Genomic DNA, 25,665 nt, shown 5'->3' with positions numbered 1-25,665 from the left:
TGGGCAGGATAGTTATGACTTAGGCTTATATGATCAGGCGACTAAACATAAAACTAGGGCTGTACTAAACCTGAAGGATTTTGTTTGCAGGGGTTCATGAGTACCTCAGGAGATGCACTAAAATGAGGGCCTGTATACATCCAGAGGTTTTTGAAAAGCTTTGCAATCTCCTGAGAACCTGAAAAGGCAAGCAGGATAAGGGTCTGATCTTGCTCCCTTCAGACTTCAGTAGTGCAGCATCGAGTCCTAAATTCCTTAAGGAGATACAAATCTCAAGAAGGGCACAGTACCAGATCTCTCTCCTGCATGCTTAAGGAGGTGTGCATAAAGGGCTACGTCTCATTAGGGTTCCTATCCCGTGGACCCTCCATGAGCTGTGCCTAGTTTGATCAGAAGAGAGCTCACAATGCAGTGGTACAGTGACACAGGTTAACTGGGGTGGATGCACTGCACCAGTACAGGTGGCAGTGGTACAATGCTCCAGTGTAGGCTATTTTTGTTCAGTTTGGATCCTTGTGTACAGCCCATGAGTTCCAAAGCTGAATCTGGAATCTCAAATTTGTTTTGTTGAAGGGGCAGAAAATCTGAGGAGGGGCTCTGAGCTTTTAGTTGTTGTGTGAAACAAAAAGAAGGGGGTACATTTTAAACATGACAAGAGGGAGTTCCACAAATAAAATCTCATTAACGAACAATACTCAGGACTGCCATGCAACACTTGAAAAATGTTCCCTTAAAAGCTCCACCTTGACAGGACGGCCTTATAAAAACATTGCATATTTAAATTTAAAATCACCTTCAAAACAGGAAAAAGAACAACACGGATTCATGGCATCTTATCAGAGTACAGGTGCAGTTTCTTTCACTGACAAAATGATGGGGAAAACATTTTATAATTTACTGCAGATTATTTACAGGGTTGCAGAAGCTTGTACATTCCTTGTCTTCTTCCAATTAAAAACAAACACACACAAATGTGTGACACAGAAAATGGAAATAAGAAACACAGAAGCAAGTCAGGTGAAGAATCCAGCCTTTAACCCAGAGCTAGGAAGAACTGTGTCTGTCTAACGCATTGTAAACCAGGCTGACTTTAAAGGCTGTTACAAATTCTCCAATTAAACTAGTAATATGCTCCCATCACCTCACACTATTATGCTAGCAGGGCTTGAAATATAAACTTTAATGATTTCTGTAGGACTCGTGTGTGTGAAAGAGGATACTGTATTTCTTAAGTGGAAATCCAACAGTGTCTGCGCCATGAACGAATGTGCTCCTACACTCCTCAGTTTTACCATTACTACTTGATTAGTATACAGTTCTTTTCCTAAAGCCAAGACCTTGCATTTTCCACAAGAGTTTCTTTAAACTTTCACCACCTTGAAATCTAGTAAGTTTTTTTTAAAAGGAGTTAAAGTAGTTTGATACTACACCTGCCTCAGATTCCATCAGCCAGTTGTTGAAGTTTTAGTCACATTTTACTATTTTTAAAATGTTTTTTTTCCCTGTTACTTTGTGAAAGAGCGACACCAACAATAGGCAAAACAGTGAAACTGTTATACATAAAGTGCTATCAAATGTAGAGTCTCAAGCAATATAAATCTTTTTCTCTAATCTTTCAATTACTACAGTAGCTGTTACTTATATCAATACTAGATTTTAAAAATATCTGCTCAAGCATGTGTTTAAAACATATGACATCCCTTTGCTTTAATTTTGGAACAAAAGGCCCATGATTCAGGACCATTTAATCACAGTGTTGCAGCTGTGTTGGAGAGACAACGTGGGTGAAGTATCTTTTCTTATTATATTTATTACCTCCCCCACCTTCTCTCTCTATTTAATCATACAATTTACTGTAAGCAGGGAGGGCTGTAGCATCACACCCTGGCTTGCAGGCAGATAGGAAAAACAGAGGCAGCGTAGCGAGCTGCTGTGTGTTGTAGATTCACACCCTGGCTTTCTGTGCACAAAAGCCCTCTGTTACTTGGATCGGGGTGGGGAGGGTAATGGTACCTTTAAGCCACTTTTATTCTCCCCATATTTAGGGGTTTTGCAGCAGCATGCTGAACCCCTGGTATAAAAAGATCCTCAACAGTGCTCTAACTTGCACTCTGTTCCATCAGGCCATGGGAAGCAGAAAGTGGCCATAGGGCTGTGCTATCCAGACATGTCCCTGATGTGCCCCCTTCTCCCCCCCCCCCCCCCGACACGCACACTAGAGGGCTGGGAGGAGGATTGGGGGAGAGCTGTTACATCACCTCTACAGTCGTTGGAGAGGTTCCCAGAGGGGCCACGGTCGGGGGGGTCATTTCTTCCCTCTATAAACCTAACTGGGCCTTAGCATAACTCAGAATTAGCCCCTCTGAGTTTGCTTTTCCCTGGAGTTTATTGTGCCTCATCAAGCTTTCTACACAAATTATTCATGAAATTATCGTGGTTGTGGTTGTTTTGTTGTTTACATAAAATGTTAAAACATCAATAATGGCAAATGGAGGCAGTTAGACTGGGGCTGTTTTAAAGACCTGTCGTAGTGGGCTAGACGTACCCTTTTACACTTAAAAAGTAGGGAATTTTTTTCTTGCAAATATTTTTTTTAAAATGCCACCAATATTGTCCACACATTTCTTAATGTCCTCTTAAAACCTTAGGCACCGGGGGGAGAGTAGGCACATTATGTTGTTGCATTAAAAAAAAAAAAAAGGCTAAAAAAAGCAGTGATGTAACCAATTAGATGCAGGAGTTTGGCTTCATACAACAAAAGTCAAAAATGAAGGACTTGTCTCTCTCTTTCTTACTATGAGCAGAACTCTGGGCAGGTGGGTGGTGGTGGCGACTGCTGGTCAGGAATTTTTCAATTAAACATTTTTCATATAAAAAAATGCCCATTCCTTGAGATTGAGGCCAAAAGTGTTTGTGGGAAAATAATTTTGTATGTGTGTCAAAATGTCTTTTTTATTAATTTGAGACTTTGTTTAAAAATTCAAGTTATTCAGACCTGAAAATTTGAACTTTGTTTTAAAACACAGTCAATTTATAGCACAAACAAACCAACCAACCACAGAACCAAGTTGAAGTCAAAGCAAAAATGGGTCAGTTTTTTGGTTAGTGAAAAGTTTTGAGATTTAGACTTTTTTTTTTTTTTTTTAAAAGCACAAATTCTCATGAAGTGGGCAAACCCTTTCTTGCCCCACTGTAGTCGTGGGGATGGTGGGAGCCAGTGACAGCTCCCTATGTGTACCCATCTGCCCCAGTGTGAGGTGAGAGGATGCTGGGGAACCACATGCCAGCACATAACTTGCTCTATCCTGGGGTGGGGAGAGTGGTTAGAGCAGAAGTCACTTGTTTTCGTTTCATGCAAGCTTCGAGATCCTCCGTCAGGGAATGCGCAGCGAGCAAGCTATGGTCACGTTCTGCCCCCTTCATGCTGCCTGAGCAATGCATAGGAACAAGTTCAGAGGAAAGAATATTGCCCTAAGATTGCATCCATAGGGATGCTGCCACTGTGCCCACATATTGCAGCCAGGTTGGAGCAGGGCAGGGGGACGGTGCAGACTTAGCTGCCATTAAGAGTCAAGTTGTACAGAATATGCTGCAATTCTTACATGGCTCGTGAAGCTGATTTTAAGTTCTTTTCTTCTGTTAATTTCAGATCACTAATTTAACTTAATCATATATTTTGACCTTAATTTCCCACTATGCTGTCAAGGGAAGGGAAAAAAACCCCACATGCTCCAGACTGGTATGAGAGAGCTGACACCACAGAATATATTTGCTCAATTGTAGTGTGCTGGGTAAAGGTGCGTGCACAAAATTTAACACACATCAGATAAACCCCCTCAACTTTTTTTGGCAATTAGATAGATGTACCTTTTAGACAGCTGTTGAAACTGCACATTTAAGCAATACAGCGAGGGTTGCCAATGCTGACTGAAGGTATTCCGGGAGATTTTGTCCCCCAACATGACGTAATGTCATTTTCTTAAACTAGCCTATTAAAATCTCCTGGATTGCTTTCAGTAGTCAGCGGGAGATTGATGCAGATTCTGGGAGACTCCAGGCTAATCCTGGCGGGTTGGCAACCCTAAATACAATGCATGTATGGGCCCATTTCAGGTCTGGTGTGAATCGGTGAAACTCTTGTGGCAACAGATGCTACACAGCAAATATGCACTAGAGAGCTAAACTGCCCAGCTCATGCTACAGCGCTAAAATTGACCTGTAGCTGCTTGGGCTCTGAGCACCATAGCATAGCCTAAGTGTCAAACCGGGCTCTGAGACTTGCTGCCGTGGGCTGTATAGACATACCCATAGAGGCTTAAGGTGTAGAGGTACATTTAAGTCTATATGTAAAGTTGTTAAAATCTCTATAAGTACAATAGAGGAATAACCAAAAGTATGATCAACCTAGGGGCTACTTATTAAGGGAGCACCAAGTGGACATTGTCTATCTGTCAGAGGGACTGTGTTAAGATTCCACACACAGAGATGACCCTCCATTACACCTACGCTGCTTATTCATCAGCCAGCCATTCAAACTTACTGGAAATATCCTGGCTGTTTTAAGTCTTTTCTTCCCCCAGAGTATCCCAAAGCACTGAGATTCTATCAAAAACTTAGGCCCCAATCCTGTAAGGAGATCAGCACAGGAGAAACCCTGCACCCACATGGTATTCCACAGATTTAAAAGGTGTGCCATTCGCTTGGAATTCCTTGCAGAATGAGCATTTTCTTGTTGGCTGAGGTTCATCTTTTGAAATGAAGATTGTTTTTGTTTGTTTTACACCAATACATGCACAGACTGCGCACTGGTCAACTCTGCATAAGCTGGAAGCATGAGGGAGCAGGGAACTCAGTCCACCACAGGCCTCCTCTGGCCAACTGAAGAGTAGCACTGCCCAATCTTGTCCAATTTGACTCTCATGAACAAGTGGTACTGGCAGTGTGGGTAAATATAGCTGCAAATGGTGGGGATTCTCAGAGCTACAGCAGACAGGCTGTACACATGAGAATACCTTCTCCTGTGAAAACAAAGCCAATTCTATGTATAGGACTCCGATGTATAGTATATTTCCATCATGTTTGGTTAAATGCTAGGTGTTTGCCATAATTCTCTGGGCCAGGCTGCAATTTAGCTCACTAGTGCATAGTCTTCACTAGCGTCACAAAAGAACTGCCACAGTGAGAATTATGCATGTGGAATGAATGTAATAGTATCTGCACTGTGGATTAACGGAGAGGGTTTTGTTGTATATGTGGCTGACAGTGGGATGAAGAGGAACCCTGGCAATTCCACCTTTCTTCAAGCCATGCCCCATATAAGGACCCACTACCCCAATGCTATGCTACAGCGACCTCTCCTACCCAGAGGTGACTCTCCTGTGACTGGTTTACAGCTGGGATCTTCCTGAGGTGCAACAGAAAACAGCCACACAACACCCCAAGGTTACAGCTTCTGCATAGAATGTAAATTTTAATGATTAGTAAGCAATGAGGCCAATAATATTTTTTTTTGGTGAGCTTTATGGTGACTTTTTTCCCAGATGCATTTTAGTTTCATGTGGAAAATTTAAAAGAGTACCACAAACAAACAACCACTCCCCCCTGCCTTCACTTGTTATGCCCTCAGCTTTTTCCTCACAATTATTCAGTTATCTAGGTGTGTGTGAGTGAGGTGATCCAGTTGTCTACATGCTGGGTTGTGAAGCACAATCAACGCCTGTACTTAGACGTCTAAGTGAGAGTTGTATCCACCAATTATTGAAGGTTCAGAGGATTCAATTAGTGGGGTCCACAATATTACATGTTCAAAAAATGGAGACCAGGTAAGGCTAGGCTGATAATTTTGGTCCTAAATCTTGGGAATTATAGGTATCATCTGAGAGACCTATATTAGGTGAACAGTTGCTTTCATCCCAACTGCAGCCAGGGAGATTTTGACTATTTCTTCTCCTTTCTTCACTGCAGAAGTGCATTCATACACAATCTAACTTTTACAGATGAAAATACCCACTATGAAATTTACTGAGCCTTTATGTACCAGCCTGATTTACCAGCAATTTTCAGATTCATCTCTTGCTGTTATGTCATGCTACTTAATGTGAAGTGTGGCACTTCCTTTGTTGGGGTGAGAATGACAGACATACAATCTTAAGTGGGCAGAGGACATGTTGGAGAGCTTGCGGTTTCAGAATTTATCACCACGAATAGGCATTGCATGTGTAGCTCCGTACCAGTTACTTTCAGTAACAGCATTATGTTTATATACCTGTAAAAGCCTTTGATTCCTTCTCCCCTTGCTAATGAAACATGTTTCCTTTATACAATGATATCATAGATCCTTCCCACTCTTCCGAGCCATTCTCTCACAGCCTGACGGACACGGATATCGGTCACATGACAAGTCAGCTGACTGATGCAGGGGAACACAGCTGGCTGGAGGGCTGTGAATGTTTGGTCAGGCAGGGTCTGTATCTGGTTGAGAACTGTCAGCACCATGTTGGTCCATGCCTAAAACAAAATTAGAAAAAAAAATTCTTTGCTGTACAGAATCAGAAAAGAGCCCCATAAATAGCCACTGGAAGGCCATAGCACAGTCTGGGTTTCAATTTGCTACCAGTGGCACCAGTGTAAATCAGAAGTAACTACCCAATAGTCAATGGAGATACACTGGGGTATGACTGACATGAGAATCAGGCTCTTTGTCTCTATCCCATCACTACATCTTAAAAGCAGATTCTTCCAAACCTTGCTTTCCATTAGAATCCACTTCGTTTTTGTTGTTATTATTAAATAAAGTCTTGGGCCCTGCTTCTCTTTCCCAAGAGAAAAAGAATTCCGTGAGGGACACACTTGCTCCTTTAAATTCAAAATACATAAGCATCTTCATCTTTGCAGTGTTTTGCAAAGGGAACAGTCATAGGAGATTTGAATAAGGGATTAGGATGAACGGGGCCCTCTCTTCACTGAACTGAGATTGCAGACTCTTAAAGAAAGAGCACTACAAACTATTCTTTCATCTGGTTAGGGTCAGGTTGTAATGGAGAGGAAGGAAGCCCTCACAACTGTGCCTCTGGGCACCTAAAAATTGGCAACTGTCATGGAGTCTGGAACTTGGTTCTAAATGGCAAGGCCCAGATCCTCATGATCCTCTGGGGTGGGAGAGGAGAGATAACATGGGTGGCCTTTTCTGTCCCTCCTAGTAAGCTCATGTAGCAGCAAGGAAGATTGGTGGAGGGTGTCTAGTTATTGCATCAGCTGTCGCTCTGTGGCCCTGGCACTCAGTGCACATGCTAAGAGGGAGACGCAAATTGCTTTGTTTTTTTGAGGTGCAGCAATTTCCAGGGGGAAATCTCCACATACAGTGTATGAGTAAATCCCATTGAAGACAGAAATTACTCGCACTTCCTGGAGAGAACAGTCTCCTCTTGGGTCACATTACACGGTAGAAAATAAAGATATCTTGAGGCTATGACAGCAGGAAAAGTCCAGAACGATGCTAGCATGTTTCATATTCATAGGGTACAATAGGAATCAGGAAGACCCACAATATATCCCTCATGCGATTATAGATAAGGGTTTTTTTGGCTTAACAGTGAGCACATCACCATTGTAGTGTTTCTTCACATACTATCCTATCACAAAATGAGCACAAATCCAAAGTTTGGTGCCTGTAGTGTCTGTGTCTCATCCAGAGATGCAAATAGCAACCAGTCATCAGTTCAATATTTCTGCTCTGGAATTGACAAAAGAAGCAGTTCTATTACAAGAGGATCACAAGTAAGGCCCTGCTTAAATTGCGGGATGATTGTCAAATAATTGCAGCTGAGTTACGGACAAGACATGGAAAAATTGCAGAAAAGTAATAATGGACCTTTATTAATTGCGGTAATTTGGAAAAGCCAGAGAAGACCTATTTGTTTAAGAAAAATGTGCTGGAACAATAAAAACACTCCAGTATTGTGTTATGCCTGCTCATTTTTTTGATAACTAGATATTTTGCTGCAACTATATTACAGTCATTAATGCACAGGGCTGACAATGGGAGTCCTGCTTTGCATGGGGCTGACAGCTCGAGCCCCAGCTGCTACCAGCTCAGATAAATGGAGTTTGACTGTACTACTGGGGAAAAAAAGTGTGTGTGGCAAACCTCAAAATGTATGCAAAATTGTGGACTGTGCAAAGAAAGCTAATTAAAATCAAAATTGCAGTGGAAGTCTAATATTGCGGGATCTGCAATTTCCGCAATATCGCAATTAAGTAAGGCCTTAATCATAAGACATCTGAGACAATTGGTAACATTTCCAAAAGCACTTAAGGGTATGTTTGTACTGGAGCTGGGAGGTGAGAGTCCCAGCCCAGGTAGACACTGCTAGTTCTCGTGCATTAGCTCAAGATAAGCTAGTGCGAATGTGTCTACCTGCGCTAGGAATCACACCTCCCAGCTGGAATTTAGACATATCCTCAGTGACTTAGAAGCCTAAGTCCCATTTTCAGAACAGACAAGCAATTAGTAGCCTAAGTCTCATTGAAAGTCAATGGGACTTAGGCTACTAATTAGCCAAATTACTTTTGAAAAATGGGACATGGGCTCCAAAGTCACTTAGGCGCTTTAGAAAATTTTACCCAGTAGCTCCCATTCCAATTTCCCTGAAGTCTCTGATGATTCTTCTACACAATACTCTTTCTCTGATTTGATCATGATGTAGGGTCACATAAATTCCAGCTTGTGGGGATACTCGGTAGATCTCTGATGCTAGACACTTTGGTTTAATCTTTTCTACCCCTTTTGGCATTACCCTACCATATAGTCTACCAATTGTCCTACCTGTATTTGTGCCTCTGCATCTCGCACAGATATGTTCAAGGAGCTGACTGTAGATCCTGAGCGCGGCCTCTTCTCTTGCCTCAAGATCTCTGGGCCGGCACTGAAGGAATGCCTCATTTGGCCCTGGTCCACCAGATGTTGCGGTCGCTGGGGGAGTGGTGAATCTTGCCCTCTTGAGCCCAACAACTCTCCCTTCTTTTCCACTTTGACATCTTTGGTGAAAGAGGTCAAGTTTTGTTGCTGCTTCCTTTTCTTATACTCCGTCATGAGTTTGGAGATAGTTTTATCAGTGGCTATGGTGTAGATTTTGTTGCCAGCGCTCTCCCACCATTCTTTTTTCCTGGCTTGGTCTTTTTTCTCCATTTTAGGGCTCAATGGTGGTAGCAGCAGCATTTCTCCGCTCCCTCCCTTGGGCGTTAGATTGTCTATCAAGTGGTCCCTACTTTGACTTCTGTCATCTTCTGAGGGTGTCTCTTTTCCAGACTGCCCTCCGGTTGATGGGGTGGAGGTTTCAGATTGAAAGGATGGTAGGATGAAAAAAGGGTCGCCTTTGAAAACTGGAGGTTCCTCCACATTATTCTCCAAATCCAGATGCATTTGGATATAGTTGTTACAGAGTTCCATGCATAGCTTGTGAAGCCTTTTGATTAACCAAGCCCAGTCTGCATTGCTCACTGGCTGAACACTCAAAGATGGTATTCTAGCCCTCCACTGTCTCTTCTCCTTCCCCCTTGGGGGGCTGACTTGGGCAGTTTCTTCAAAAATGTCTTCATCTTCTGAAGAGCACTGCTGGGAGGAATCTGTGCTTCTTTCATCATCCTCAAATAGGATCTTCTTCACCTGCTCTGCGGTGATGTTCTCCTGGTTTGTCAGTATAGCACAGACCAAGGCATGGAAGTAAATGTTGAAGCTCATTGCTGACTGGCGATACAAGTTGGCAGCTCCACAAATGCCAGACACTTTTTTCAGCAAGCATTTCAACCCAGGTCTGGTGTCAAACTCTCTGGCTGTCCGATAAGAATCCAGCAGTAAGTCAAAGATGACAGCCAAATTCTGCATGGAAATGTACCTGAGGAAACCAGCCAGTTTGGTTTCTGGCATTTGTACTGTCTTCTCTTCCACGTGAGAGGGGCCCTTCACAAACTCTTCCAGCAAGATATCATATAAATTCTGGAGCAGCACTTGATGAGACAACAGACTCACCACTATTGTCCTGAAAGGGATACTTGATACCACCAAAAAAAAAAGGGAAAAAAATATAAATTAACAGTTTATAATTCACAAGTTATTTCACTGAGTTATAGGCATATACTGTATTTTAGAATGACTTATGAAAGCTACAAACTAAAGGTCCAATCCTGCAAATCCTTATTTGCTTTAGCAGTCATAACTCACACCCATAGTCCCATTTATTACAATTGGTTGGGTAAGGACACTGAGTAAAAGTTTTCTGGATCAGGCCCTATGCTACCCTCATTCAAATTGTAATAGTTATTTCAATACTGTATTATGCTTTTGCTACTTCTGTAGCCTTTTGGCACGTGACATCAACTGCAGGATTAAATGTTTTCTTTTTCAGTATATCTGTAATGAACATTGTACACTACTATAACAGGAAGACTACTATGTCAGCGCCTCCTGATATTGCTTTGTTTAGGTCCTTGTACTTTCTTCTCTTTTTATTGCACTTTGACTCTCTCTAGTGGCAGCAACCCTGCCACTCCTCTCTATAAACTTAATCAAAGCTCAGCTTTGCTATGGCACAAACTGACATGCTTCTGAAAGACTAATTCCTGGTTTCCATTTCCCCTCTAGTAAGGCCAACAACCTCTCCCCAGAACTTCAGGACACAAGCATAAGGAATATGGTGGAGACTGCATAGAGGCTCTTGTTCTAAAGCATTACATGGCTGTTGGTAAAACTATCTAATTTAATGCAGATTGAATGTGTTAAGAACAGATTCCTCAACCTAATTATACACCTAATATGGGATGGAAATTACAGTACCACTCCTAGTGGGTATTATTCCCAGACATGCAGAGTTGAGTGTATATATCCCTGTTCCTGATCTCATTGAGAGGAACATCCTGCGACCACATCACTGAATTAATGATCTGCACAGGACGCCCAGGAATGCTAACATGTCGTCTTGTTGACATGATCAAATTTTGCAGATAATTCACCAGTGAGTAATGTTTAGAATCCTACAGCATAGACCAGGCTAGAAAGAAAGTGCCTTAAAAAGTATCCTAGCCTGTTTTTTAAACCCTACAAATCACTAGCATCTTTGTTTATGATAATTTTCTTAATCTCTGCATACAGTCACATGATGCTATGATGTCAGAATTGGAACTGATGCTGTGGTAAACATACCTGGATAGCAGTGCCTGTCATGACAGGAGGAACTGAGTGCTAGTATCATAGAGCTTGTGCAGCATGCTGCTGGATGTGCAAATACGTGTTACTCTGGTATAGGAGCTAGCTCTGATATTGTGATGCAATTCCTATGTGCAGCGGTCACAGGTCAGACAATGTCGTATCAGTGCTGTCATGGCAAATCTATCCATGCATGGGTGTTTGCCGTGACACCTGTGGTCAGTGCAGGTGACTCAGTAAATTTCTCTGTGAAATCTGGAATGGTCTCATATTACATGATGACTATGATGATGACAAAATCCTGATGATTATACAGGAGCTCTTTTTTAGCAGGTAGTTTTCTGCTTTACAAACATTACTGACAGACACTCTGATTCAACAAGGTACTTAAGCACGTGCAAATGAATACTTCCATTGTCTTGAAGGGACTAATCATGTGCCAGACCCAGGACCAGAATTGGGGAAATCCACACACCCTTTAATAGGCTTAGGCCCAGATTTTTAAAGGTATTAGGTGTTGCAATACTGAGGGCAGCAACACCTATACTGATTTAGGAGCCTAAATCTCATTTTCAGAAGGGATTTAGGCACTTAGGAGCCAAAATCCCATTGACATTCAAAGGCAATTAGACTTTATTCCTTTTGAAAAGGAGATTTAGGATCATAGATCAGTTAGGCTTTGCAATGCTGAGCACCGCAATGCCTAAGCACCGTTAAAAATCTGGGCCTTATAGCTTAATAGGATATTTGTTTGCAGCACTGCTTGGCCAGGCTGTCGTTTCCTAGGTAAAACACCAAACTAAGGTGCTGGCACAGACACATAAGCGAGAACACAACACCAATCCCATTTAAGCATAACGTTATTTTATCTTTTGTTTGCAACTGCAAATTATGAAACTATATTGTAGGGGAAAAAAAAGCTCCCTTACCCCAGCTTCCTGTGGAACAATGTAGCATTAATGAAGCAAAAATCAAATGGGAAAAGAGAAATCCCACGAGGTTAAAACAAAGCTTCAGAATGGTTACAATTTTTAGCATGCAAGATTGGCACCAGATGTATTGTTGTAGAAAACAATAATAAGGAAAATAATGGCACAGTCAAGGTTGAGCCTTATTCTGGTGAAGAGTAGGCTAAATAGTGGAAACTCACTTATGAAAACAAAACCAAACTCCTGGTTATTGTTTAGACACTACACAGGTCTAATGATGCTGGAATGGTTCAGAGTACTTGTGTTCAGTACAGTGATGATTTCAAAAGGCCCGTGTTCCCTTAGAAATGCTTGGGTATAGATGGACACTTACGTCACTGCCCTGGGAAGTGCTACAGTCTCCACTGGACCTCTCCATGCACACTGAGTAGGTAAAGGAATGTTGTACAATCTGTCCCATTCTTTAGCATGGAGCTGGTTATTCCCCCCAGGCAAGGAGAGGGTTAAGGTCATGATCCCAACCCTCCCTGACCCCTTTTTGGAGTCCTGTTCCTTGAGGGGAAGCAGGAGAAAGCAGTCCCTGTGCACCCTCGAGAGGAGGTAGCATAGGGATTGCAGCTGGGGGAGACCTTTGCACACCCCTGCAAGGAAATGAGGCTTCTTGCATTGTCCTTTCCCCTCAGCCAAGGAAGGACCATCAAGATCTGCCCCTCACTGTGAACAAGACTACAGCTTTACAGAATAAGGAGGAGCAAAGGGGCCTTGCTACAACGCCTGCTTGCAGGCCATTTATCACATACATTTCATCCCCAAAGGTTTCATTGTTGGCAATACATTTCCAACAATATAAATGCAGGTCCTGGATTCACAATTCTGACTGTGTCCCATTTGTGCTATTGGGGTTGACGTTAGTGTTCAGCAGTGCCCAAAAATATCAACTTAAATGTTATGTGATGAGCTCAGAACGTGAAGTGCCAGGCAATCACATGCTGAAAGATCTGTGATGGGATGACTTAATACTTGAAGAGTTCTATCTACAAACACACAAAAAAATCCTCATCTTAGTATATCGAGCATTACCCTGGTAGTTTTGGACAATGCTTTTGCTAACCTAGGGTTAGCTTACATTGCTCCACGAGACCCACTGTCCTACATTTCTTTTTTGTTCTTAATCCAATAATTTTAACAGTCATTTAGTTGGAACAAGCAAAAGTTTCCTCTGCATAATTTTGGTGTTATGGTTAAAAAAAAAAAAGTGGAAAATTTTACTGACATTTGTGGAGTACAAATTAATAATTCTGGTTCTAATTTCTACATACTATGGTCATTTACAAAATAGCATAACCATTTTTCCATTTATCTCCCTGGTGCCTGCAAATTTTTGAAAACTGTTGAAGGGAATTTCTGCTTTTGGCTGATGAAAAATCCAGAGAGCTGCACCGAAGGAAACAGAATGAACCCTAGATATTGGAGATGGACAAGAACTAGCACTGTAGGTTATTGAGTCCAACTCCATCCCTCACTCACATACACACAGTTCCCTATAAATGATTTCCTGGTTCTTTTTCCAGTCTAGTTTTCACATACCATGTGATGAGGTTACCGAACTGATTGTGGATCCCTGGCATAGGTGAGCACTCACACACGTAACCTTATTTACTTCAATGGGACTACTCATATGAGTGTGTGCTCACCAGTGGGAGGGTTGCACAATCAATATGTCCTCACAAATGGGTCTCTCCTGTGTGCTGATAATGGTTGTTTCTCTTCCCTAAGTTCCATTCTATTCATTGATAATTCATATTTTTAGCAAAACTGGAGGACAGATCTGCTCTTCTGCTTTCACCTCACTACCTGGCTAAAAACATTCTTTGCCTCCTACTTAGCCCTGTGAAGGCCTTTTGGAATGGCTTCTCACCTTTTCTGGGTATGCCCGTTGTGTTTCTTGTCAGCAGGCAGCTCAATGATAAGCACGCAGGACTGAGCATGTTCAAACCCCTCCTTGTTGTTGGGGGTCTTTGGTGAGCACTGGGTGTCTAACATGAAAACCTAAAAAAACACACATTATGCACAACAAGCAGCTCAACACCTGCACCGTTTGAAAAGGTAATACTTATAGGAACAGAACAACCCCTTCGCATGGCTAATATGTCCCACCTGTGTGGGCTGTGCATTCTGAGGGGGATTATTTTCAAAGGCACCCAACTCCTGTTGACTTCCCATGATCAACCAAATCTCAGCTCTTGTGGCTTGTCATGCTTTGTATTGTATTGAATTCATCTCAGGAGATGTCACTGAAGAGACACTGTGTATGCATACGTGCAACCAGATAGGGGTTATGGGAGTTGGGCTTCTCTGAACTTCACGTGTTAAAAAATTACAAAACAAACACTGCCAATGCCACCCACCAGTCTCTGTCACCCACTGGGTTGCCTTTTTGTTATTGCCCATCAATTCCAGGTCTGCATCTTATCTGTGGAAGGGGCATTCCAAGAAAGCAGCAGGTACAATCAATTACACACAGAAATTGACAGAAGTGACCTGGTGGTTCATCTAATCCACCCCTTTCCCCCAAGCAGGATTGTCTCTAGCTTCAAGGGCTTGTCCAATTTATTTTTAACGTGACCAGACATTCCACCACTACTTTCGGGAGAATGATTATTCCTATGTCTAAGAGGACATTTACCTGGATTTACAAGGGCTGCTTGGGGAAGTAGTTGATGTGGTGCTGCCTTAAGTGACAAGCAAAGGAAAGGCAAGGTAAACTCCAGCAAGATGCTATTTTAATATGGAGCTTCACAAGCCTACTGACCTCCATGGGGAGACAACACATAGTTGGAGGGAAACACTTCCCCGGACCTCCAGTAACAAAGGTACTGAGCAAAGACTCTTCCTACAGTACAATTATTTGTCCTTTCCAAGAGTTTTTGGAAAGAAAATTCCCAACCTGCCTGTTGGTTTAACTCTTGGTATATAGTTTGTTCTCTCACTTCCTTTGTAATGAGATCATTACCTGTTGCGCCATGGCTCGGATTCTCCAGTACTCAGCTTCGGCACTGGGAGAGAGAGATGGGGCCGCCACCTTCACTTCACAGGCATCGCCACTAAAACTTTCAGAACCACTGTGGAAATAGCCCAATAGGTTCTACAGAGAGACACATCATCAGTCTTTCACTGTGTGTAAGATCAACCAAGTAGTTGTAGAGCCCTCTATCCTTATTAGCACATGTGGATTACCTGATTCTGAGCGATCTCCCATAATTACCCTGGCATCTCCCCTGATATTTTATTTGAACTAATGCACTGTGATTCCCTTTTAAGCAGCTTGGACGGTAATGACTTACCAGGGTTTTTGGTTACAACCAAAGACTGAGTCAAAAGAGACAAGTGTTTTAGTCTCAACTCAGTTTGTAGCAAAAGCATCACTAAGGCTATCATTTGTTTTCCCATTGCGTTTGTAAATCCAGCTGAAGAACTGGATACAAAGACACGTCATGCAGATAAAGTCTGCTCTCACTTGCACCTGTTCAACCCTGCTGATTTCACATTGGCAGGGCAGCATGAAGAAGCCTGGCCACTTCCCTCCCCAATCTTTGGTGCAATACTAGAGCACTGTCTTAGGAAGCATGGCACCATGCCACTGCCCATGATGTACACGTTCTTTGGAAAAAATAGAACACTTCTGTTTCCAGGGTTATTAATCTGAGACCTATCACTAAAACTAAAACTAAAATATATGATAATAGATCTGAAATTACTTTTCTGATGTTTTTGATTTTCAGGCAAACAGTCTTTATTGTGGCTTGGGTGAAATTAGACACAAAAGTTTATCAGAAAAGGGAATCTATCTATCTAGCAAATATCAGTGAATTGAGGCTGGTTGGGATGTTGGTTTTACCTTTACTGGCTCAAGAGTCGCAGAGAACGCGTCCTGTAATGCACAGCATGCAAGCCTCCACATCTCTTCAGTAAAAACGGGCCCTGCTGTCACCAGGACATACCTGCAAGTAAGGACACTGGAAGCTATCAAGCCTGCAGGCCCTACAAAACTTTTTCTGACTCAGAGGAAGAAGGTAGAAATTGGGCTACTGGGTAGAGCAAAATCTAGGCAGCTGCTTCACAAACATTGAGCTAGTAAGATGTGTGCCAATAATCACCCTGACCATTTTGCCTAGACATTGTATTCCTTTCCTGGCTGCTATTTGAGTGCTTTTTATCTATATAGATTGCAAGCTTTCCAGGGCACGGGCTGCATCTTTCTTTGTCTGTTCAGTGCTGTGCACCACATTTTGGGTTTGACTGCAATAATAATTTGCACAATGTGATGGGGATACTTACCTCAGGAGACCTGTGAATCCCACCCAACAGCAGTTTGATTATTTTTTCTAGAGGCTGTGTATTGACTAGTGATGTAGATATTAGTGTAGAGCAGATATTTTCATGGGAGGAACATGCATGTTTATTTACATCATTTCCCAAAATTATGGACTCTCTCCTCTGCTCTGACAGCATCCAGGCAATACAGATGGGCCATGGACATTCCCACACATTCCTACCTTCCCCTTCGCGACTGGGAATTTGGTTTGATAACAAGCAAACAGAGTCTGGCTAATTGACGAAAATTTGATTTCAGCCCTTGGAAGCTTTTTCTAACTCTAGATTTTGCTTTTAAAGAACAAGAGAGGTACTGGCCAAAATGATCAATCTGTATGTTTGGCCAAGACTTCTCTACATCACTTCCTCTTTTTTTAATATGCTGATGGGAGAAAGAGGCTCTTCTATATTACCTGATACATGAGCAGCCAACTCTGGAGATTGTTTCTGTAGGCTCTGCCACACAGGCTACCAACAACTTGAAGAGATCTTTTAGCATTGTATTAATCATATTCTCGTAGCCAATGTCTACAGGGAAAAGAAAGTTGTTTTTAGCATTCCCACCTTCGCAATATCATCTAGACAAACAGCAGTCATTCTTCTTTTTGATATCTGGATGTTTTACAAACTTGATTCTCTTTAACACTAATGGCAGTTTTATAGGTGTCAAAACACAGCAAATTAAGAGGAGAGCTGTTCTCTTCAGGCAAGTATATGGGAATGTAAAATATTCCCACTGATACTGGGGAAAGTACTGTGTTAGCTCCTATTCCTGCCAATTCCCGTCCATTATATTCTTGAGTGTAATACTCCATGACTTTATATTTTTGGAAAGTTTAACATAATCCCTTTTAAGGGGAAAGTGACCTTCCCACTCTCCCTGATTTTGACTTGTTCTTGAGCAACCAAAACCAAGCCATCTTCTAAGCATGTCTGTGGTGGGGCGACCGCCCCACCCCCTGAGAAAAGGGGTGAAACAGGCCTTTGAAGCTGCGCAGACCAGCAGCCAATCAAGGGAAGGAAGAGGCAACCAAGCAGGGCGGGGCCCTATATAAAGGCTACCTAGCAGGAGGAGAGTCAGTCTCTCTCTGGCTGGCAAGGGAGAAGGACCGGCTCCTGAGGAAGGAGCTAGCACCTCGGACAGAGCAGTGCTGGGCAGGCTCGGGAGAAGCTAGAGCTCCCGCCTCATTACCTGTCAGGCTGTCAGCCCCTGCTATAAAGGGCGGAGGAAGTGTACAGGGCCAAAGGGGAAGTGGCCCAGGGAAGAAAAGCGGACAGGAGGGGAACGAAGGAGGCTGCCGCTAGAGGGTCCCTGGGTCGGGACCCAGAGTAGAGGGTGGGCCTGGATCCCCCCACCCCCTCCCTATATTGCACCTGGCCACGGAAGACGGTGGCCAATACAGACTGCAACTTGCCCCTGAGCTAAGGGGCTAGACTCTGGGTTGCGGTTGGCCACTGAGGCAGGTGCGAGTCCTAAAGACTGCTGTTAACTGCCCCCCCCCAACTCCCCGGAAGGGGGTGAGTCTGGAGTAGTGGGCACTGCCGGAAGGCAGTGTCCTGAAGGGGACACCGCCGAGCGGAGAGCAACGCGGGTCCCAGAGCAGAACGGACAGCAGGCAAGACACCACACGCTGAGGGCGCTCCACGGTGGACAGAGCTAATTCCTAGGACGACCAGCGAGAGGCGCCAGCAGTGGTGAGTCGAACCCCATCACAATGTCACACAGTAAAACCCTGCATCGTTAGTGAATCACTCAATCTGATGTTGAAGGGACACTGCTTACCTGAATGAATGAAACTTTGAATGTGCTCCACTACCAGTTCACAGGAAAGGCCAATGGCATGCTTGAAATTAGCAGATGCCGCATCCCAGTAAGAATGGTCACCATGGCTACGATGGAGCCAGAGGGACATTGTGGGGAGTAGAAGATGTACAACTGCATAAATGCCAAATCCTGGGCCTGGAAGGAAAACACAACCATGGTAAGAATTTCTGGCTGCAAATACCCACTCAAACACATGCCCAAACTAAGAAATCCAGGATCCTTTACCAGACTGAGATCATGGATTGAGTGATGTTAATGAAAACTACTTCCAAAATATCTGAAACACTTGTGTTGTCTTAGCTAAGAGCCAGTAATGTTTGCAGCAGTGCAGACACCTTGGATTGTCTGTTGAAGGTGTATAAATTGCCACCCATTAATTGAAGGGTACACGGAGAATCCAACTATTTTCTTGAATTTAGTGTAGATTTATTGTAAGATGTAAGAGATGACAGAGCAACTATTTTCTGGGGAGAAGTGATCAAGAGCATGGCAAGATATTCAGCTGTTAATAAAATAAATACTGGGCATGACAGTACTTAATTCTAGGAGTTTGACACCAGCAACGTGTTTTTATTCATCAAGCCAATTATTTGTGTGGTTTTAATATAAAACATTTATAACCATATATGGTGTGGTGTAAAGGCATACGTTTCTGTGTTAGGGTGTCTGATGCACAGTTCTGGTTCTGACTATAGGAATGCAAACTGAGCAGTGCAGTTTTATTCTGGATGAACATTCAAGGAGGATTTCATGAAGAGTGTCTAATAATATACAGAGAACAGTCCAGCACTTCAAGAAATAGGAGAAGTTTTTCAAGCAGATCCAGCTTTTACCTTGCTCTGTTGTAAATATTTGTTCTGGATAAAATAGCAGATGTGCAGGGAATGTACCAATATATAGTGATGTCATATCATTCTACAGATTGGCCTTCAAGGGAGTGGAGAAAAGAATACTTGCATATCATGATGTGTCAAGAACAAGGAGAATCGTGTACACTAGACAACAGTACCAATTAAAAAAATTAACACATGCCAACAGCTACCACACAGTTACCACAGTTATCCCTTTCCCCTCCCCTATGCAAAGACTATAATCTTTTTGATGAAGCTCCCTTGGGAGCCAGTCAATGTGATCTTTAACCAAGCCGAGAAGTTACTGATGAACACCACAAGGTCAATGTCTCCTCTCTAGAGGAGCTAAGCAAACTATCTTCACAGTCCTTGCTAGCTTAACAAGGATTTTTCTGTGTTTCAGTAGCAGATGTTCCATAAAGTCGTTGAAATTACCAGGAATTTTGGCAACATCTCTCAGCAGCTCAAAGAGTAAATCCAGGGTGGGTGGCTGGTGCTGGCGCGGACAGTTGGATATGGCAGTAGTTAATTCTTCCAGCAGAATGATCCAGACATTGATAAGGCCTAGAAATATGGACACATAATGAGAAGCTAGGAGTAAGGTGTGGGGAAATAGACGAGAAGCTGGGGTTGGTTTCAGAATGCAAGGGAGATGAATGAAAAATCTCCTGTGAGCTAGATAATGGGTTTCTAGTCTTTACCCCTATCCATCCCAATACAGTTTGTGTGAGCGGTGGTGATGGGGCATTGCCCATTTGAATCTCTACACTCCACTCCCTTCTCTCATTTATAGAGCATCTATCCCCCTCCCGCCTTACTCTGCTTTTTCTCCATTCATACCCATTTAGTGGATGGAACGGTTAGGATTATTAGGCTGTCATTGTTATTACTTGATCCCCTCATCCCAGAGGAGTGTGGGTCTGTGTATGCAGTGTATCACTGAGTATAAATGAGGTGAAATCACCTGAGTATGCATGGGAGGATATAGCTAAATTAGACATGTGTTCTCCCCACTGAGAGGAACCATCACAACAGTGCTTAACTTGCTACATATGTGGATATGTAAACAATATAGACGCATGGCGACACCATATTTCTGGACTCTTTTTTTCTGAACATTTGCAGCAGTTGGCCAAATTCACAATTACACGTGGAGCTGATTAACTTCTTGTGTAACCACAGCCATTATTTTAAAATCACCTACCAGAGTCATCCTCAAAGTCAGAAAGGACACACTCAATCCCATCCTCACTGCTGGCTGATCGCTCCTGCACTCTTCGGGGCAAGTTGGCCAGCCGGCCACTGAGGAAAATTGGCTTCAAGGGCATTTTGTAGATTTTGGCTAGCAACTAAACAAAGAAAAAATGTAACATGGGAAAGTGTGGAAGTGCCATCATGCTGCACACCGGCAAAATAACTATTAGAGTGACATTAATATTTGGGATTGATAGTGGCATTATAAGGTCCATCTAGTGGCAACGTAGTCTAGGGCACTGAACAGAGGACTAGGAGTCAAGAGCTCCTCCCTCTGTGACCTTGGACAAGTCATTTAAATAACCTGTGTGTCAGTTCCCCAAGCTGTGAAATTCAAATAATACTGGTCCTGCCTGAGGATTAGTGGTACACAGAGTACTTTGAAGATGTAAAGCACTCAATATATACTAAATATTATCGTTATCTATCAGCCATCCACCTATCTGCAGAATATTTTGGAGACTGTTTTTTTTCTTTCTGATCACTAGCCCAGTAAAGGTTGATTGCTCCTGAAACAATATATACTGGTTTGCCAACTGCAATGAACACGATCTCTGCAGCATTATATCACCAATCACCAGAGATAATGTTAATGCCTTATATGTTCTGAAAGCTGGGATTCCACATTTTCTGGTGCCATAAATCATTGGTACCTATGTAACTTCAGAAGTTCTTGAGTGAGTGAGTGAGTGGCTGCTCACCATATGAACTGAATGGATTAAAATTCAATGTGGTATTCAAAATGGTCGCTCACAATCGCACATTGGTGCCCGTGGTCCAAAGCTAAATAAACTTTAGCAGTGTAGTGCCACTAACATTTTCACTCCCTGCATTTGTATCATGTCATTACCAGTTCCTATAAACTAAATAGTGTTTCTCAAATTATGAGGCAGCCTCCATGGCCTGGTTCTCCAACATCTTCATCAGACTGCGATACCCAACAGACAGCAAGGTATTTTAAAACCAAACAAACCATAATTTAAGGGCCTGATTCTGCCCCCTAACTCACATTGAATAGGTACTTTGCCAGCAGTCCCTCTGATTTCACTAGAGCTATTTACAGATTAAGGTACTGCTTTGAGCATGGTAGAATTAGGACCTAAATTTCAATTTGTGAACAGAGAGAAGTCCTGTACTTTGCTTATTAGGCATTTTTGCATATAATAGAGGTATTTGTAATGTACCTATTGTATTTTTTACTCTTCTTTTTTTCTGGTAAGATTAATTAAAATTTATATCAGAGAGATAGATAGGGTGGTTCCCTTTCTTTGTGGTTGTGGTGGGGGGAAAGGATAATGTGATGTGTAGCAGATTTTGTGATTCACCAAATGCTTAACACTATCACCCAGAATATTAACAATAAAAACGAATTATGATTTGCGGTGACTGCTGCTTATCTTGCTGACCAGTACTGTCTTGTTATTTCCTTGTGCCCATTCCCCTCTTGGAGTCTGTCTGTTGCATCTACTTGTTATCTCTCATCTTATACTTGGATTGTAATTGCTTTGGGGCAAGGACACTCTCTCTGTTATGTATTTATACAGCATCTAGCACAATGGGGCCCCAATGCACGATTAAGACCCTCACGTGGTACTGTGTACAAATCAATAAAAATTATATCAAAGTGCAGACAAAAAAAGTCCAAGCAGTCCTGAACAGTAACCTATGCTGTGAGCACTGGGTTTATACAAAATATGTATAACTTTGCTAGACACTAAAAATCATGGTCTTAATAAAAACACTGGAGGTATGGCTCATTACAATCTGTAATCCACTAACCCTCCTTTTCGTCCTATGACTACAGGGTGTTAACGGGCCACATCACCTTGAATGATCCCTTCGAATATGTGCCAACTCCTTATGCTAAACTATCTATTTGACCTTGTATTTAGCTGTGGCACTCTGAGTGCCCTCCCCAGGCCTGAAGAAGAGCTCTGTGTAGCTTGAAAGCTTGTCTCTCTCACCAACAGAAGTTGGTCCAATAAATGATATTCCCTCAGCCACCTTGTCTCTCGAATATCCCAGGGCTACAACAACACTGCATACAAAATATGCTGGCATTCTGACTTTTTAGAATTCTGCCCTTGCCTTTACATATATTATTATGGTATAACCAGGCTGCTGACCTATTTCAGCAGGTGGAGTCCATCACACTTCTAGAGATGTGAGGATTCTCACTATTTTTTTCTCTCTGAAATGTCTCCACTCCCCAAAGTTCCAGTGTTGCTGGCAGGGCCGGCTCCAGGCACCAGGCAACCAAGCTGGTGCTTGGGGCGGCACCTGGAGGGGGGCGGCGCGGCGCTCGGGCCGCTGGGGGAGAGCTGAGCCCCAGCCGGGGCTCGCCGCCCTCTCGCCGCCCTGCCCCCGGCGCTCTGGCCGCCGGGGGGAGAGCCGAGCCCCCGCCGGGGCTCGCCGCCCTGCCCCCCCCGGCGCCCTGCCCCCGGCCGCCGGGGGGAGAGCGGAGCCCCCGCCGGGGCTCGCCACCCTCGCCCCGGGGCTCCGGCCGCCCTCCCCCCGGCGGGAGAGCGGAGCCCCCGCCGGGGCTCGCCGCCCCCCCCCCCCCCCACAGGGGGCGGCGGCCGGAGGCTTTTTTGCCTGGGGCGGCAAAAAAGCCAGAGCCGGCCCTGGTTGCTGGAGTAAGACTGGATGCACCTTTGATCTTGCTAGTACCATATCTTGCTCATTCACAGAGCATACAATCCATTTCTCTCTCCTCAGGACTGAGTCTACCATATCCTGAGCTTTGCCCCCTTCAGCTAGCCAAGAGAATAAGAAACTCCAATAAAGAACTGACCCTTGGCCTCCTCTATGGCAGTGCAGGATATTACCACTAAGCTTGCCTCAAAGATTGTATACATAAAATATTCTATTATGTGCATACAAACATTTCCAATGATTGCTGTGAGTCAAGAAACCTAGAAGTGGTTTTCTAGTTCAGGTCTGTAGCTCTCTGTGATCATTAGGCATACCTGAGAACACCTCCTGAGGTAATCAAGAGCAGGAAGGCACAAGTCTGTAGACATAGATCCTGACACACAATCACCAATCTCCTTACAATCCACTTCTCCTAGGGGTGGAAGGGCAGGGTGAAGGAGAAGGGGGAAAAAAAGAAATGTAAACACAGCATTAAAAGTTATGCAATACATATTTCTCATTCAATCTGGCTATTATGTGCTATTGACTACACTTTCCATAAATGCAGCCTTTAGACCTCAGTCCAAAGAGTTTGGGGAGACTTCTCCCATTGAACAACATAATAATGGCTGTCACACTTTAGATTAAGAGTACATTTACAAGCACTTTAATAAATGGATAATTAATTTAATTACAGATGGTTATAGATCCCATAGGTTACTTATATTATAACCGGAGTTTATATTCATCTACAACATCTTCAACTGACATGCTTATAACCATCTATACCACACACATCATATTATCTATTTCTCATTCATGAACTATTTATACATGTACCTTTAATATAAAGTATGACCACAGTGTTTAAGAGGGAGGTGACAAATCTTTGATTCATGTAGGTATAAATTCAAACCTGCTGTAATTCCACTGAAGTCACTGGAGTGCGACCAGGGATAAATTTGGACCACTGTGTCTCCCTAACTTAGCAGTTACTCTGGAGATGAATTTGTCAATGAGATAATGGGAGAAATTGGGTTTTTTTTTCCTCAAGGAATTTTAGACAATTTTATTTAAACTTTTCAGTGCCTATTGCAAGGTGCAGGTGCTTTCCAGTAGTTAAAGCAAATTAACAGATCTGTGTATATTTTATTGTTAAAAATATGGTTCCTCATAAGCACTGTACTGTAGGTGCACAAGATCTAGGGCCTTATCCAAAGCCCATTGAAGCCAGTGGGGAGACATCTGTTGATTTTGGTAAGCTTTGGAACAAACCCCTAATGAATAAATGTCCTTTCCTTTGTTACGGAGTATCAGCAAAACCCGAGTAACATTTGTTGATGGTCTATATTTGCAGATAACTAGACCAACACTTGTAGGTAAATATTACATATAATGAGACATTTCGTTAAAATTCAGAATTTGATATATAGAGTAGGAATTCCATTTGTCCATTACAATTTTACAAACAAGAAATATCCATTTCTTTTCCCTTTGATAAATCCTTCTCACCAAATGGAAAACATATTTTTTAAACCACCCAGAGAAACATCTGTTTCTGAAGACAGCCAGGTTCAGCGTTTACCAGTTTGCTCTTTGCATACAATTTTAATTTTCCTCAATAAAGTAGCAAATAATTGAAGTTCCACTCCCTTCCCCTCCTCAAGGGCTAGACCCTGCGCCCACTGAAGTCAGTGGTAAAACTCCCATTGACTTTAGTGCGTGGGGTCAGGCACAAAGTTGCTGCATCATTTATGAATTAAAGGTAGAGTTAAATAAAAGAAGAAAGTAGGGCCCCATCCAGTTTCCCCTGGCATTTTGCTATTTACATTAGTAGGAGGAGAATCAATTCCATAATTTCTTAGAATTTCTGACAATTGTTTTTTAAATGATCAAAGCAAGACGGGAAATGTGAATAAGAGGGCAGAACAACCCATCCGAATTTGCCTTTGTTCTGAAATTTCTCCAAGCACTACAATCAAAGTACAGGGTCACCTTGACTTGGCATACCCTATCTTCTCTCCCACTTCCTTTACCCTCACTATCAGAAAAGAAAAGTTAATCTTGCTGACAGATTGTTATTACCTGTGATACTCATGTTCTTACTGAAGGTTCCAGCAGATTTTTGGCAGTTTGTGTGCCAAACGCTGCTGCTAGGGGACTGGGGGAAAAAATGTGGCTTTGATCACTGAATGGAAAACTGCCCTTATGAAAAAATGCTACTGTGTTCTTTGTGCTAATCCAACCCCAGCCCCGTGACTGCAGAGTTCTGGACTATTATTGTACTGTAGAATTCTATAGTATTTATATAGGGGTATGGTAGGTCATAGTGAAAATGAGAAAAAATTAATAATTAGATGGCTGAAGCTTTGTTGCTGTGACATGCCCTAAAATCCAACAGCATCAAAAGTGTTTTTGAATAATCCTTTTATTTTGGTGTCTTTTATACAGTACCCCTGCTTACCATCTGCTAAACCTCTCTCCAAGCATATTTTGTACCTTATAATAAACGAAAGTCACTTCTTCCAGAATAACCCTCCCACCCCCACCACAGAAAGGTTGCGCTTAATGGGAAAAAAAAGGAAAAATCATATTTAC

At 42.8% G+C, this 25,665-nt stretch overlaps 1 protein-coding gene across 1 annotated transcript in view; it reads right to left on the bottom strand.

Annotated features, from left to right (window-relative positions):
• Positions 1-6,315: 6,315 nt before the first annotated feature.
• The window catches only part of ARFGEF3 (ARFGEF family member 3), a 123,664-nt gene continuing 104,314 nt past the window's right edge, over positions 6,316-25,665 (bottom strand). Inside the window, exons 25-34 of the mRNA XM_065401811.1 lie at positions 23,403-23,500; positions 20,384-20,528; positions 19,615-19,743; positions 18,287-18,463; positions 16,917-17,031; positions 16,028-16,130; positions 15,143-15,274; positions 14,048-14,178; positions 8,825-10,049; positions 6,316-6,507 (exon numbers count right to left, since the gene is read on the bottom strand). Of these exons, the coding sequence (XP_065257883.1) occupies positions 6,316-6,507; positions 8,825-10,049; positions 14,048-14,178; positions 15,143-15,274; positions 16,028-16,130; positions 16,917-17,031; positions 18,287-18,463; positions 19,615-19,743; positions 20,384-20,528; positions 23,403-23,500 (2,447 nt within the window). The remainder of the gene's footprint in view (positions 6,508-8,824; positions 10,050-14,047; positions 14,179-15,142; positions 15,275-16,027; positions 16,131-16,916; positions 17,032-18,286; positions 18,464-19,614; positions 19,744-20,383; positions 20,529-23,402; positions 23,501-25,665) is intronic.

This window comes from Emys orbicularis, chromosome 3 (assembly GCF_028017835.1).
Source record: "Emys orbicularis isolate rEmyOrb1 chromosome 3, rEmyOrb1.hap1, whole genome shotgun sequence".
Classification (NCBI taxonomy): domain Eukaryota; kingdom Metazoa; phylum Chordata; order Testudines; family Emydidae; genus Emys; species Emys orbicularis.
This window is presented reverse-complemented; position numbering and strand designations above follow the sequence as displayed.